The sequence below is a fragment of the Microcaecilia unicolor genome, chromosome 11 (assembly GCF_901765095.1).
Source record: "Microcaecilia unicolor chromosome 11, aMicUni1.1, whole genome shotgun sequence".
Lineage (NCBI taxonomy): Eukaryota > Metazoa > Chordata > Amphibia > Gymnophiona > Siphonopidae > Microcaecilia > Microcaecilia unicolor.
Genome location: NC_044041.1, coordinates 117,719,453 through 117,735,943, shown reverse-complemented (window position 1 = coordinate 117,735,943; position 16,491 = coordinate 117,719,453). Strand labels below are relative to the sequence as shown.

Sequence of the window (16,491 nt, the reverse complement as noted above, 5' to 3'; positions counted from 1 at the left end):
ATTCTTTTCCCTATTTGCTCACTGAAAACGTTCCTACCAGGCATAAATACAAAGGAGGCAATTTTATAAATATCTCTGTGTAAAGTACATGCAGCTGCCAAATATGCCCTAGTGGTGGTAACTGGGCAGAATGGAGGTGGAACTACAATGAATGTACATCATTTAGAAAACATGAGGGTATGTATATATGTAGAGAACAGGCACAAATTTACACCTTCTAAGCATCAGTTTTTGCATGCTATTGGTGCCTTTATAAAATAGGTGCCTTTTTGGACTTTACACATGGGTGCCTGGTCATAAAATGAAACGGCAAAATTAGCTCTGATTTAATCTCTTAATGTGTATCGTGAGGCCAATCAATTCTCTGGTACTACAGCATATAGAGACATGGCTGACTGTGCTCTACACTTGGCTACTGTACAGGTTCAGAATTGCATCCCTTTCCACACTGCCAACTCTAAATTTCTATTTGGTCTCTCTCATGCAAATGATAAAGCCCTATTTATAACCACACCTATTTATAGTCCACTTCTACAGTTTTACAATGTAAATAAACCACTTTGTGACTTATTTCCAACAAAGCATTCTGGGATGGACAGCTAAATAAAGCTCTGAGCAATGACATTAATTTCCATTGTCAAAACAAATCTAAAGTAGATAGATGCTGTACCAGATGGACCCCAGCAACGGTCTGGCAAGAAAGTGAGTTGTCTGCATTAACAGTGCTCAGTATTATACTAGATCTTAAATAACACCATTGTATGCTTGATGATACTATAGCAGGTCCCAGGTCAGAAAAAGCCAGTTAATACTGTTCCTATATGATCCTTTTTATTACTGTACTAAGAATGGATCTTTATGGGTTCAAATCTTTTTATTTTAAGAGTAATATGAACAACTAGTAAAAAAGGCCCGTTTCTGACACAAATGAAACGGGCGCTAGCAAGGTTTTCCTTGGAGTGTGTATGTTTGGGAGAGTGTATGTGAGAGTGACTGTTTGAGAGTCAGAGTGAAAGTGTGAGTGTGTGAGAGAGAGAGTGAGTCTGGGTGTGAGTGTGTTTGTGAGAGAGTGTGTGTGTGAGAATGAGAGTGTGTGCAAGTGTGTATGTGAGACACAGTGTGAGAGAGTGTGTGTGTGTGTGGGCGAGAGAGAGAGTGTGTGTGAGACACAGATTCTCTGTGAGAGTGAGTGTATGAGACCAAGCGAGTGTGTGAGTGACTGTGTGGCACATAGAGAGTGAATGTGATACAGTGTGAGACAGAGTGTGTGAGAGTGAGAGTCAGAAAGACATTGTATATGAGAGAGAGAGTGTGAGCCGTGCCCTCCCAATCCATGGCCATCTGTCCCCTGCCCCCTCCATTCATCCTTTTCCAGCAATTCCCCTATCTCCCTGAGCCCTGCCCTCCCAATCCATGGCCATCCATGTTTCTCTGTCACCTGCCCCCTCCATTCATCCCTATCCAGCATTTCCCCTCTCTGCCTGAGGCCTGCCCTGCAATCCATATCCATCCATGCCCATCTGTCCCCTCCATTCATCCCTATCCAGCAATTCCCCTCTCCCTGAGTCCTGCCCTTCCAATCCATGTCCATCCATGCTCCTCTGTCACCTGGCCCCTCCATTTTTCCCTATCCAGCATTTCCCCTCTCTGCCTGAGGCCTGCCCTGCAATCCATATCCATCCATGCCCATCTGTCCCCTCCATTCATCCCTATCCAGCAATTCCCCTCTCCCTGAGTCCTGCCCTTCCAATCCATGCCCATCCATGCTCATCTGTCACCTGGCCCCTCCATTTTTCCCTATCCAGCATTTCCCCTCTCTGCCTGAGGCCTGCCCTGCAATCCATATCCATCCATGCCCATCTGTCCCCTCCATTCATCCCTATCCAGCAATTCCCCTCTCCCTGAGTCCTGCCCTTCCAATCCATGCCCATCCATGCTCATCTGTCACCTGGCCCCTCCATTTTTCCCTATCCAGCATTTCCCCTCTCTGCCTGAGGCCTGCCCTGCAATCCATATCCATCCATGCCCATCTGTCCCCTCCATTCATCCCTATCCAGCAATTCCCCTCTCCCTGAGTCCTACCCTTCCAATCCATGCCCATCCATGCTCATCTGTCACCTGGCCCCTCCATTTTTCCCTATCCAGCATCTCCCCTCTCTGCCTGAGGCCTGCCCTGCAATCCATATCCATCCATGCCCATCTGTCCCCTCCATTCATCCCTATCCAGCAATTCCCCTCTCCCTGAGTCCTGCCCTTCCAATCCATGCCCATCCATGCTCATCTGTCACCTGGCCCCTCCATTTTTCCCTATCCAGCAATTCCCCTCTCTCCCTGAGCCCTGCCCTCCCAATCCATGCCCATCCATGCTCCTCTGTCCCCTGCCCCCTCCATTCTTCCTTTTCCTGTAATTCCCCTCTCTTCCTTCCATGATCCCCCCTCGCATCCATGCTCCTCTCTGTCCCATGTCCCAGCCTGGCCCGCCCTCTTCTTCCCCCCCCCCCTTCGCATCCATGCTGTCGTTTTTCCCCTGCCCTCCTGCTCCCAGTGTTCAACTTTGCTGCCCACCCTCTTCTATCCCCCCAACATCCCTTTTCTTTTGTTTTTTTAATTTACTTCCGTGGTGGCGGTTCCGGCAGCGCAGCGTCAGGGAAGGAGGCGGAGTTTCCGACGTCTAGCCTTCCCTTCGCTGTGTTCCGCCTTCTTCTGACGTCATCATTGACGTCAGAAGAAGGCGGAACACAGCGAAGGGAAGGCTAGAGACGTCGGGAGCGCCCCCTCCTTCCCTGACGCTGCGCTGCCTGAACCGCCACCACAGAGGTAAATCTAATATACTAAAACGCACCGTGCGTGGGTGCGATCAGTTTGTTTTTTTTTCTGCCCTCGCGATCCGTGTGTTTTCCCCGCCCTCGACGTCATGACGTTTGACGCGAAGGCGGGGCAGAGACGGCTGGGTGGCTTCACACCACGAACCCTTCAGGGAGTGTTTTAGTGACTTCAGAACGTTGTCCTCATTAGAACGTTCACGGTGCGTTTTATTATATTAGATTTCAAAAGCATTTAGAACAATTAGAACAATAAATGTGAGCAAAGACAGCTCAAATGATAATGCAATATATGTATCAGGGAATTGAATATTTGAAGACAAATATTAATCTATCTTTTTCCAATTGTATTTAAAATGACTATGCATTGGGTATTTGATCTCTAAAATGCATTTGTATTTTCTACATAAAGTTACCCAGTTCCACCATATAACATTCAAATTAAATTATTGTTTTACAATAATTGATTATTTTTAGGGCTATAAAAATTAGAAAAAAAAAAACCCCAAACATTTATCTGCTTCAGATAGAGGAGATAGAAGTACTGATAATTTCCAAATTACTAATTTGATAAAAGTTCTTCTGTGAAATGTAAAATGTCAGTAATCTTATTCCATACATCTGAACAAAAAAAAAATACGTAAATTAACGCAGTCATAAATCATATAGAGAAAAGTACCAATTGCTTTTTGGCAAGACCAACATAAGAGTTAACTGTTGAGTCACTCTTCCACAATTTAACTGTGGTCCATAATTAATGATGGTATATGAAAAATACATAAAGATTGGGTAATGAAAGCAAAGTCAAGGGCCTTGCAACCAAAATCTCTTGATCTGAGAGAGTATTTTCAGTATCTTTTTCCAAAACATTTTGTGTACCTAGGTAATATTTATGGGACCAAAATTGGGGGGGGGGGAGAACACAAATTTATAAAATAAGGAAGCTACATGGGAAGAAGTTAATACTTTAATAACCGATTCTAATAACCAATCATCAGAAAAATCAGTATTATGGTTTACTGATATTTATATACTGCCTATCCTTCATAGACAGCAATATTTTAGTGTATGTTGTAATTGAAACCAGGCATAAAACTGTGAATTTGGTAGACCAAATTCTTCTTGGAGCATATGAAATGTTTTAAGATGATCTACTGGTATTAGTTGTCCTAAGAATCAAATATATTTATCTTGCCACATAGGCCAATGAATTAGACGTTTGTCTATTAGAATTAGGAGTTGTTACAAATAACAAATTTAAATGAGTTACCTTTATCCCTTTGTATCAACAATTCTAGTTTGCAAAAATCCATAAAAGTAGCAATTAACAGGTAGTGTTTTGGGGGGGGAGGTGACCCATTCCTAGTAATGTAGTTAACAGTATAGAGTAGATCAGGGTTTCTTCTATTTGTAGCCATGTAGATATATATATAAGTATATAAGTACTGCCATACTGGGACAGAGCAAAGGTCCATCAAGCCCAGCATCCTGTTTCCAACAGTGGCCATTCCAGGTCACAAATACCTGACTTAAAATATAAGAATAACGGCAGTGAGTCCAGAAGAGGTCTGTGAGAAGATTTCCAGATAGGGAGCGTTCTTCATTGGTAAGAATTTTCTAGGAAATTGTTTTTAAACGTAAGGAAAGATAGACTTCGAATTAAACACTCAGTGAATCTCTAATGCCCACTCACAACCACTGCATGACTGCATTTATACTCACAATGAAAGGAAAAAACCTCATACTACTGTGGCACCACTTGGTTAGTTTTAACCAAAGAATACTTAAGGCTCACAGCGAAAAAGTAATCATGGGTAAAAAAAAAAAAAACCTCTCATTGATCAAATCATGGTAAAATCATCAGAAACCACTTATCTTTTTGTCAGTGCTCCATTGCTCGGTGGATACTCTAAGAGTGAGGTCCCAACGGACTCGTTTCGCTTCTGCTTTTCAAGGGTCCTCACCATGCGACTGTGGGAGCTAAAAAAACAACAAGAATGGGTTCAGCACTTTTTTTTTTTAAACTTGAACGCAATAGCGTGGCACAAGAAATCCTCCTGTACCCTAGGAGCTGCTAATACAAAATCGCACGGAGCCAATCGGCAAATGGTGCCTCTGCTATTTAATGCTCCGATCGGAGGCACCATTTTGCCAATTGGCTCCGTGAGATTTTGCATTAGCAGCTCCCAGGGTACGGGAGGATTTCTTGCGCTGCGCTACTGCGTTCAAGTTTTTTTTATAAAGTGCTGAACCCATTCTTGTTGTTTTTTTAGCTCCCACGGTCGCATGGTGAGGACCCTTGATAAAGAGTATCCACGGAGCAACGGAGCACTGACAAAAAAATAAGTGGTTTCTGATGATTTTACCACGATTTGATCAATGAGAGGTTTTTTTTTTTTTTTTTTTTTTACCCATGATTACTTTTTCACTGTGAGCCTTAAGTATTCTTCGGTTAAAGCTAATGAAGTGGTGCCACAGTAGTATGAGGTTTTTTCCTCTCATTGTGAGTATAAATGCAGGCATGCAGTGGTTGTGAGTGGGCATTAGAGATTCACTGAGTATTTTGTTCTACAACGAATAAGGTGTGAATCGGATCTACTTTGTAATAGACTTAGAATTAAGCAAGGGACTTTATTTTAAGTTACTCTGTCACTTAAAACAGTTTTTAATAGATTTTCTTAGCATATAAAGTTTCCATTACAATTCCATAGGCTAGCATTTAAGAGGGCTATTTTACTGTTACTACAATATCAGTATAAAGCATAGCTAACAGGCACAGGAAACCTCAGTTTAGACTTGAAGTCTCAGTGGCCATTTGAAAAAGCACAGCAACAGCAAGAAAGTGGCGGCAGCAGGGCAGGAAAGAATGGGGTTCTTTCCTGCCCCTGAAGAGTACTGCCGCTGCAGCTCCTACTCCTCCTACCTCAGGTGAGTGCGGGGGTGTCTGAAGAAAGGGAGGGGCTATAAAAAAAAAGGGGCCTGCTGTGGGTGGCTGTTAAAAAGGGATGCTATGGATGGGAGGGAACTGTTTAAAAAAAAAAAAAAAAAAAAGAAGATGCTGTGGGGGTGGGAGGGAGATGCAAAAAAAAAATTTTGAAAAATTTGTGTGCAGAACTTTGCAAACTCTGTGCACAGAATTTCGGCAGGAGTACAGTTGGTAGTGACTGAAAACTTTCATTATCCAAAAGAAACTGGGCAGTCTGAGAGAACAGTTATTAGGGACACAAACGGGCACTAAAATCATACAAACGGGCACTAAAAATCATTCAGATGGCCATGTTGACCAACCAACTGCTCCCTTGTAAAGATTAGACAAAGATTAGACAGAGGGGTACTCTAACAGAAATGGTCACAAACAGTGGCAGGCTGAGGACTGGCTCTAACATGTTCCATTGACAATGCACTTTTAGCAGGAGGAAAGCAGATCCAATCAGTTAACGTACCTGACAGTTTTGATTTGGGCCCCTCATGGTCAATAGGCTGGCTGGACACAGAATAGATTTTGATCTCAGCAACGGGCACAGACACATCTTTCACGTTACTATGTAAACCAAGTACCTGGGCTCCCTCGCTAGGGTGCTGCATGACCTGTGTGACAGAGAAACAGCAACGTGGTGCTTTCATCCTTTCCACAGGTAAATAAATTAAGCTATTCAACAGTGCAGTTTGTGCAGCATGCTCCTTACCTCTGCCATGTTAATTAGCCCCATGGCCAGTGTCTTGTAACCCAGAATAGTCCTGTTTTTATACCTCTTCCTTCTCTGCAGCATGATCTGCAATTTATTTGCATCCCTCTTCAAGAAATGTGGGTACTGTATAAGAGAATACAGAAAACTGCTAGGGCAACAAATACAGGATCTTCATGAACACAGCTAAAACAATGAACAGTTTGTGCTGCACCACTAGGGAAAATGTATCTGGCACGCATCAGCAGTCCTCATTTTTTTGAGGCTTCGTATAGTGTGCCGCAAAGTTCCTTTTTGACTGCTATGCTATTTAACATATATATGCTTCTTCTTTTTAGACTATTGAGTTATTTAGGCCTGTAGTATAAGATCTATGTTAATGATATTCAGCTTTTTTTTTTTTTTAGTAATCAAGAAATCAGTAACTGATAATACAGACTTTTGTGGCAGACTATCTAAAAATGTGCTTGCAAACTATCAGATTTTGGTTAAAAGTATATCACTTGAAATTGAGTATGTTCTGATGTTAACTAGTTACTCTTTGTCAGATTTTCCAGCTTCTTTTGCTACTGATGACATTGTTATTCCTACTGTACATGAACTTCGATATCTGGATGCGATATTACTCTTCCATATCAAATCTTATGTGAAAAAGATTATTTAGCACATTTCATATACCACGGTTAACAAGTACAATTTTCTATACAGGTACTAGTACTGTCTCCAGTGGGCTTACAATCTTTTCTAGGTTGACTTTTTCCTTTCCTTTCTCTACATCTGTCTGGCACGGATATTTTGTTTTACGTTTTTTTCCTCACTTTTATCTTCTAAGCATTTATATTCACCCATTTGATTTTACCCTCATTATCCCTGTCTCCTCCTCTAGTCCTCAGTCTCCATTTCATATCTACTAACTTTTGCCATATCCTTCTCATTACCTCTCCAGCAATCCCATTGTCCCCTGTCTCCTTCCCCAGTCTCCTATCCCCCCCCCCCCCCCATTTTTCACCCACTTAGTCCTCCATCTCAGTCCTCTGAACTCACTCTCTTATACCTTATCTACCCTCCACCGTACCTCATCACTCTATATCAGTCCTGGCTCCACTCCCATCTCCCCTTCCTTCCTGCATACCCCCTGGGTGGTGAGTGGTATTACACTTCCAGAAAAATGATGTAATGATGTTAAATATGTCACTGTGGTTTCCCCAATTAGCCTCAACTGCAGACCAAGGAATTTAGCAAGACTATATATTTTTTTTAATTGCATAAATGAGATGTTACCAATTCACGCAATAATAATGATAAAATGTTTAATTAAATCACAATTTTCCATTCTTTCAGAAAACCTACTTCTGCTGTCTTAGGTTCAACTCAAAAAACATATATGATTGTAGTCCGAGAAGGTTATACATTTTTAAATAAAATAATCAAATTTGGACTTGGACCTGATGTAACACTCATGGCCCCTGGTCAAACAGCCAATATGCAGCAGATTAAAGTAATTATGAAGCCAAAAATAGACCTTGATTCTGTAAAAATGTTATCCCTACAAGTATGCATAGGATTCAAAAGAACATGAAAACAGATATACTGGGTCAGACCAATGGTCCATTTAGCCCAGTATCCTGTTTCCAACAATGGCTAAGCCAAGCCACAAGCACCTACTACTACTATTTATCATTTCTATAGCACTACAAGGCATACACAGCGCTGTACACCATACACAAAAGACAGTCCCTGCTGGCAGAAACCCAAATAGTGGCAACATTCCCCATGTTGTTTCTCCATGTCTGTCTCAATAGCAGACTATAGACTTTTTCTCCAAGAACTTGTCCAAACCTTTTTTAAACCCAAATCCTCTGGCAAAGAGTTCAACAGGTTAACTATTCCTTGAGCGAAAAAATATTTCTTCCTATTTGTTTTAAAAGTATTTCCATGTAACTTCCTTGAGTGTCCATCTTTGTACTTTTGGAAAAAGTAAAAAAAAACAAAAAAAAACACCTATCGATTCACTTCTACTCATTCTATACCACTCAGGATTTTATAGACCTCAAACATATCCCCCTCATCAGTCGATTTTCCAAGCTGAAGAAACCTAACCTCTTTAGCCTTTCCTCATATGCAAGGAGTTTCATCCCCTTTATCATTTTGGCTGCTCTTATTTGAACCTTTTTTAATTCCACTGTATCTTTTTTGATTCCATGCATCACCGGAACCCTAGACATCCATACAAATTTCTATGTGAAAGACCAGAGTGAAAAAATGTTCATGCTGCAAATCACTGCTATCAAACCAAGATCAAAGTTGTAGTATTCACAGACCCAGAAGGGGGGGGGGGGGGGGAAGACTCGGTCACTGCAAAATGGCGACACTAACTGGCCAGAATCAGAATGCATCATGCACCAGATTTAGGAAGGAATTGTAGATCATTATTCCTAGTCAAGGACCATTTACTGCAATTCTTGGAATAAGTGAGAATATAAAGTAGAGGAAAACTCCCTGTGTAAGTATGAATCAAAGTACTTTAGCCTAGTAGAAGCAGGTTCCACTGGAGCTGGAAGCTCAAAGAAAAAAAGAGGAAGATGCTGGGTGGGCAAAATAAGAAGGGGATGGAAACTGATGAATTTTAAGGTTTCTTTGGTTTACTGCCCACCCAGTAAATGAACCTCGTGTTTAAAAGTACCAGTAACACGTTCCAGTGAATTGTTTTGGGAACAATACTTTTGTGTCCATTAAACCCCAGAAATAGGGGTTAAGCCTAAGAAGGAGTAGTGTGCTGCCAGAAATGTACCTTTGCATGCAGGGAATAGCAAACCCCTCTCTATCACAACTACATGACAGAAAAGTGAGACATTCACCAGGAAGAGCTGACAAGTTACACCACCTACATTGGTAGGTTCCAGCTTTCTCTTGAGACACAAGAAATCCAAAAACTCCAATCTGAACACAGTTAGAAAATGAAAGCTATTTCAAAGACAAAGAGAAAAAAGTTGTAACATGGAGACTTACGAGGTACTATAAATGTTTTTCCAGTAAAGTCCCCAGGGAAAAAGGCTTTTATAAAACTGCACTGCTACAAATATGTGCATGCCAAGAAATCAAACATACTTTTGCATGGACTGTGCATGTGTGATCCTGGTGCAAGGTTTTAGTGGAGTTGCAATGCATGGCATCTAATATAATAAAACGCACCGTGAACGTTCTGAAGACAACGTTCTGAAGTCACTCAAACACTTTCTGAAGGGTTCGTGGATTCGTGGTGTGAAGCCACCCAGCCGTCTCTGCCCCGCCCTCGCGTCAAACGTCATGACGTCGAGGGCGGGGGAAAAAAACGGATCGCGAGGGCAGAAAAAAAAACAAACAAACTGATCGCACCCACGCACGGTGCGTTTTAGTATATTAGATTTACCTCCGTGGTGGCGGTTCCGGCAGCGCAGCGTCAGGGAAGGAGGCGGCGCTCCCGACGTCTCTAGCCTTCCCTTCGCTGTGTTCCGCCTTCTTCTGACGTCAATGATGACGTCAGAAGGCGGAACACAGCGAAGGGAAGGCTAGACGTCGGGAACACCGCCTCCTTCCCTGACGCTGCGCTGCCAGAACCGCCACCACGGAGGTAAATTTAAAAAAAAAAACAAAAGAAAAGGGATGGTTGGGGGGATAGAAGAGGGTGGGCAGCAAAGTTGAACACTGGGAGCAGGAGGGCAGGGGAAAAACGACAGCATGGATGCGAAGAGGGGGGGGGGGGAGAAGAGGGCGGGCCAGGCTGGGACATGGGAGAGAGAGGAGCATGGATGCGAGGGGGGTCATGGAAGGAAGAGAGGGGAATTGCAGGAAAAGGAAGAATGGAGGGGGCAGGGGACAGAGGAGCATGGATGGGCATGGATTGGGAGGGCAGGGCTCAGGGAGAGAGGGGAATTGCTGGAAAGGGATGAATGGAGGGGGCAGGGGACAGAGGAGCATGGATGGGCATGGATTGAAAGGGCAGGGCTCAAGGAGAGAGGGAAATTGCTGGATAGGGATGAATGGAGGGGACAGATGGGCATGGATGGATATGGATTGCAGGGCAGGGCTCAGGGAGAGGGGAATTGCTGGATAGGGATGAATGGAGGGGACAGATGGGCATGGATGGATATGGATTGCAGGGCAGGGCTCAGGGAGAGAGGGGAATTGCTGGATAGGGATGAATGGAGGGGGCAGGTGACAGGAGCATGGATGGGCATGGATTGGGAGGGCAGGGCTCAGGGAGAGAGGGGAATTGCTGGATAGGGATGAATGGAGGGGACAGATGGGCATGGATGGATATGGATTGCAGGGCAGGGCTCAGGGAGAGAGGGGAATTGCTGAATAGGGATGAATGGAGGGGGCAGGTGACAGAGGAGCATGGATGGGCTTGGATTGGGAGGGCAGGGCTCAGGGAGAGAGGGGAATTGCTGGATAGGGATGAATGGAGGAGAGAGATGGGCATGGATGGATATGGATTGCAGGGCAGGCCTCAGGGAGAGAGGGGAATTGCTGAATAGGGATGAATGGAGGGGGTAGGTGACAGAGGAGCATGGATGGGCATGGATTGGGAGGGCAGGGCTCAGGGAGAGAGGGGAATTGCTGGATAGGGATGAATGGAGGGGACAAATGGGCATGGATGGATATGGATTGCAGGGCAGGGCTCAGGGAGAGAGGGGAATTGCTGGATAGGGGATGAATGGAGGGGGCAGGTGACAGAGGAGCATGGATGGGCATGGATTGGGAGGGCAGGGCTCAGGGAGAGAGGGGAATTGCTGGAAAAGGATGAATGGAGGGGGCAGGGGACTGATGGGCATGGATTGGGAGGGCAGGGCTCACACTCTCTCTCTCATATACAATGTCTTTCTGACTCTCACTCTCACACACTCTGTCTCACACTGTATCACATTCACTCTCTATGTGCCACACAGTCACTCTCTCTCTCGCACACACACACTCTCTCTCACACTGTGTCTCACATACACACTTGCACACACTCATTCTCACACACACACTCTCTCTCACACTGTGTCTCACATACACACTTGCACACACTCATTCTCACACACACACTCTCTCACAAACACACTCACACCCAGACTCACTCTCTCTCTCTCATACACACACACTCACACTTTCACTCTGTCTCTCACACAGTCACTCTCACATACACTCTCCCAAACATACACACTCCGAGGAAAACCTTGCTAGCGCCCGTTTCATGTGTGTCAGAAACGGGCCTTTTTTACTAGTATTTTATAAAATACATGGATAGACACCTAGATGAAGTGGAGTTGCTTACCTTTAATGGGGGTTCTATGTGGATAGCAGGGACATGTAGTCACACTATTGGGTAATACTATCCTGATGCTCCTGTCTCAGAATGGTGCTTATAGCTCAGGCAAAGCCCAAAGGCCTTCTTAAACAAGCTTGGGGACTCCCTGCTTGACATCGCTCCCCCCATCTCTTCCATACCAAACTATAGTTTGAGGGGAAGAAGGGTAGGGAAGTGTTGTATTCTCCTGCTGTCCAAAGAGAACCCCCACTGCAGGTAAGGAACTTTGTTTTCTCCACAGACAAGCAAGGGGACATGCAAGCACACTATTGGTGATAACCCAGCTGAGGGTTGCCCTGATAACACAGCGATGACATGCAGTAGGCAGCCCAAGAAGTCAGTTAAGAGGTAAACAGCTAACAAATAAATCCTAATAAATAAATAGGCTCCATGGCTGTTTATTCCCATCAACTTGTCTTTTTTAGGGTTTACTATATATTTTATAGCGTTCCTCTTAATTTCTGTTTTGATTATGTACATTGCTTTGATTTGTTGTGAAAGGTGGCATAGGAACAGACTTTTTAAACACAAAATAGGAATTAGACAGGTCCTGCAGTCAGGAAGCACAAACATTTATTAGGTCAGTGGTTCCTGAACTGTGGGATGGGATTTTGGGGGGCCACAGAAACAGGGCCACTTTCCCTCCCTGGGGACCTACTCTGTGATCTACGTCCAGTAGAAGTCAACATGGGGCCTATGGATCAGTGAATATTCACAGATCCTAAACCCCTCCCTCCCGTGTGGACTTCCTGTTAAGACTACAAACCTATTCAGAGTACTGGCATCCGAGTGCCAACAGGATCCTGTGCAGACTGCTGCCTTTGTGATTTGGATAATTGGAGAATGGAGGAAGTAGATGAGAGATGGAAGGCAGTGGAAGTCTACTATTTTGTTTTTATAATCACTTATCCTGTAGCACAGATTGTCGAAAGACACTGTCCCACCTCAAGGCAGATTCCAAACAGTACTGCTCAGTAAAGTGTGGGTGGAGGACTAAGCAGCAGCTTTACAGATGTCCCCTACTGGCATCATCAGAGGTTTGAGATGGGGGGCTGTCACTGCCTGAAGCTGGTGCACAGCAACTTTGCTTAGAGGAGGGAAGTTTGCTTTAACAGAGTAGCATGATAAATGACAACAGATAAAGACCAACATGGCCCATCCACTCTGCCCAGAAAGGTAAGCAGGGTTGCAACAACTGCTCTCTCTCTCTTTTTTTTCTAAATTTGTGAGAGTCAATTATGTTTTTACTTTGAGTGGACATACTGAGTCAATTATGTTTTTGAGTGGAAATATTGAGTCAATTATGCTTTTACTTTGAGTGGAAATATTGAGTCAATTATGCTTTTACTTTGAGTGGAAATACTGAGTCAATTATGCTTTTACTTTGAGTGGAAATATTCTATACTTTTATTTCATCTTCTTTCCCTATAGAGATCCTTTGTACACTGCACACTTTTTTTGAAATCTGTTACGTTTTCATCCCCACCATCTTGCATGGAAAAGCATGCCAGGAATCCACCACCCTACCCTCTCTGTGAAAAAAAACATTTCCTGACATTGTTCTTCAGTTTTCCCCCCTTACATCTTCATTCCATGCCCTCTATTCCTATAGTCTCTCTGGAAAAGGGTTTGTTTGTTCAGTTGTATCTTACAGGTATTTAAATGTCTGTATCTTATCTTCCTTATCCCTCCACGGTATTCATGTTAATATACAAGTCTTCAAGTCTCTTCTCAAACCACTTCTCACATGGACCCTTATACCATTTTGGTCACTCTCTTTTGAACTGTTTGAGTCTTATGTCCTTAGCAATATAGGGCCTCCAAAACTGAACACAGCACTCCAAGTGCAGTTTCACTAACGACTTGTACAAGAGGCATTATCACCTCCTTCTTTCTGTTGGTTATGCCCCTCTCTATGCAGCCACTGCCTTATCACATTGTTTTGCTACCTTGAGATCCTCAGACTATCACCCCAAGGTCATTTTCTTGGTCTGTGCACATCAGTCTCTCACCACCTATCGCATACAACTCCTTTGGATTTCTGCATCCCAAATACATCACTTTACATTTTTTTCTAATAGCAAAAATCAATGCAGTCCAAAACCCAGATGGAAAGGGTCCTTTTGATTAGCATGCCTGGATTGTTTGTCTTAAATGAAAAATAGTTTGTAACTCTTCCTGAGACAGTATACAACAGCATGCCTAAAGTCTAATGTATATGTCCTCTGCGTTTTGAGTGAGATTTTGGGAAGAAAACTAAAGGACAATGGACTGATCAAGATGAAATTTAGATACGACCTTGGGAAGGAATTTAGACTGAGTTTGGAATGCTAGTCTGTCTGGAAAGAGACAAGTGTATTGGTGGAAGGAAGGATAATGCATGAAAGCCCGAAGTTCACCAACCCTCCTGGTGGAGGTAATAGCAACAAGAAAGATTTTTCTAGAGGATCTTGAGGGGGAATTTGGCTAAAGGGCTTGAAGGGGTCAGTGAGAAGCTAGATGAAAACAATGTTGAGATCCCATTGCAGAACAGGGTCTCAAACAGGAAATTTCATGTTTATAATGCTGCATACACATCTGGAGACCAAGGGGTAGACAGATCTCCCATCGACTTACTCAGGATAAGCTGCAATGGTTGACAAATGGAAGGAGACGGAGGTGGTTTCAAGTTCATAATCTGACAGATGCAAATAGGTCACTGTGATCAGGACTCTGCAGCAAGAAAGGGTCCTAGCGACTAACTGTGCAACAACATGCAAAAACAAGGCCATTTAAAAAAAATACTTACATGGTTCTTTAGTAGAGACCTTCCTGGAGGACATGAGAATATCTTGAATTTCATTAGGCACAGAGAGCTGAGATTATCTGCCTTTAAACATCCATGCTGTCAAAAGAAGGATTTGAGGTTGGAAAAAAAGAGCTATCTGGGAAGACGAACCAATCTCTCTTGTGAAGATGAGCAGCAGTAACCACCAGCCATGTTTTGTTGGTTTTTTAATGGAAGGCACTTGGTTAATTCCCTGGGTACCAACAAAAGGCTGATTGCATATGGTACTTGAAACATCAGTGCAGAAACATGAACTTGAGGTATTTCCAGAGAGATGGCTAAATGTGTATAGGCATCTTGAAAAACCAAGGACAGGAGACAATTGTTCCAGAAGAGGAGATAGTTTTGAGGGACTTCGTATTGAACTTTTCCTTCATTATATAAAGGTTGAGTTCTCTGAGGTCTAGGATGGGCAGGCCCCCTACCCCCATGACCTTTTGGGAATGAGGAAGTAACTGGAATAGAATCCTTCCCTCCATCCCTCCTGCTGTAGGTATCTCCTCAATTATGTATTTCTAGGAGGGATCAAAGTTCTGGTTCTAGGACATCTGGAGGTTGATATGGGTGCTGCGAGGTAGGCACCTGTTCCCTGGCTGGAGATGGGAAGGCAAAATTGATTCTGTGATCAATTTACTACCTTGAGTACCCTGTTGTTATCGGTTACCATGATTCTGCAATGAAGAATCACTATCCAACCAGAAAGGGTAGTCAAAAACCAAGTCCAGTTTTGAGGAGGGTGGAGGCTGGAGTGTACTGCCGTTTCCTTTTGTAGAATCTCTGTTGAAGTAGATAGGACTGGGTGGTCTGATGTTGCTGCAGCAGCCAAGTATTTGGCTGAAAATGTCTGCAAGTATGAACATGCTGTAAGTATTGTGACTGATATCTTTTGCAAGGTGTTTGCTAATATCTACGGATAGACTAGAACTGGTCAAGTAGGTTGAGTAGATACCTTGAACTGCATTACAATATATTTAACCTTTTGGCAAAGAGATTATCCCCCATAACAGGTGCATCTGCCGGTCAATTATGAAGTCCTTTACAAGGCTCAAGGTTCAAAGCCACACACAGTTCAGCTCCAATCATAACAGCCACAGATTTGGAAGCCATCTCATAGGCACTGTGCATAAAATCAGGTGAGGTTGGGGCTCCATTCTTCAAGGTTATAAAGTAGGGGTGTGAGCTTGTATTAAAAACCACTAAGCAGAGTTGAAGACCACAAGGGTTTGCTCAACCAAGGAGAGGTCACGCGCTGCAATTTGTGAGCTAACCATATTTCCTTGGAATATTTTCTCTTATTGTTTCTAGAATTTTCTGGTCCCTCCTATGCAGCAGTTTAGCATGGGATTTTGCAGTCTTGGAGCTGTTGAGAGTGTCTTCAACCACCACCAGCTGGTGTGGTAGCTAGGGATGCTGGTGCTGGAAAGGCTTAAGGTCCAGGCATGTGGATAGTGCTTGTGTAGATGGTGGTTGTTGCCACATCTTTAGCTGCAGCTCCTGGAGACTTTATGAACCAGAAATGCTATCAGCTCTTTGGAGTATTCACTGCAAGAAAGAAGTGAACTCCTACTCATTCTCTGGAATCTAAGGAGAAGTCAGGAAGAGCCTTGGATAATTTCTGTATGAATTTCAGATGAGGTATCCTTCACCTGCATTTTTCTTTTGGGGTGGTGAGGAGATACATTTGTGCTAATTCTAATAGGAACCTGAAATTTTTTATCACCTGTAACTCCAACAGGTGCCGGGAGATTCTGTGTCCCCATCAAAGAATAGCTTTGATGAAATGCTCAGCCATCTTCTGTACATGTAGGCAAGCTCTGTAGATGG

At 43.5% G+C, this 16,491-nt stretch overlaps 1 protein-coding gene across 1 annotated transcript in view; it reads right to left on the bottom strand.

The window, feature by feature from the left end:
- The window catches only part of PACS1 (phosphofurin acidic cluster sorting protein 1), a 419,530-nt gene that overhangs the window by 279,379 nt on the left and 123,660 nt on the right, over nt 1–16,491 (bottom strand). Inside the window, exons 4-5 of the mRNA XM_030219186.1 lie at nt 6,509–6,634; nt 6,266–6,410 (exon numbers count right to left, since the gene is read on the bottom strand). Of these exons, the coding sequence (XP_030075046.1) occupies nt 6,266–6,410; nt 6,509–6,634 (271 nt within the window). The remainder of the gene's footprint in view (nt 1–6,265; nt 6,411–6,508; nt 6,635–16,491) is intronic.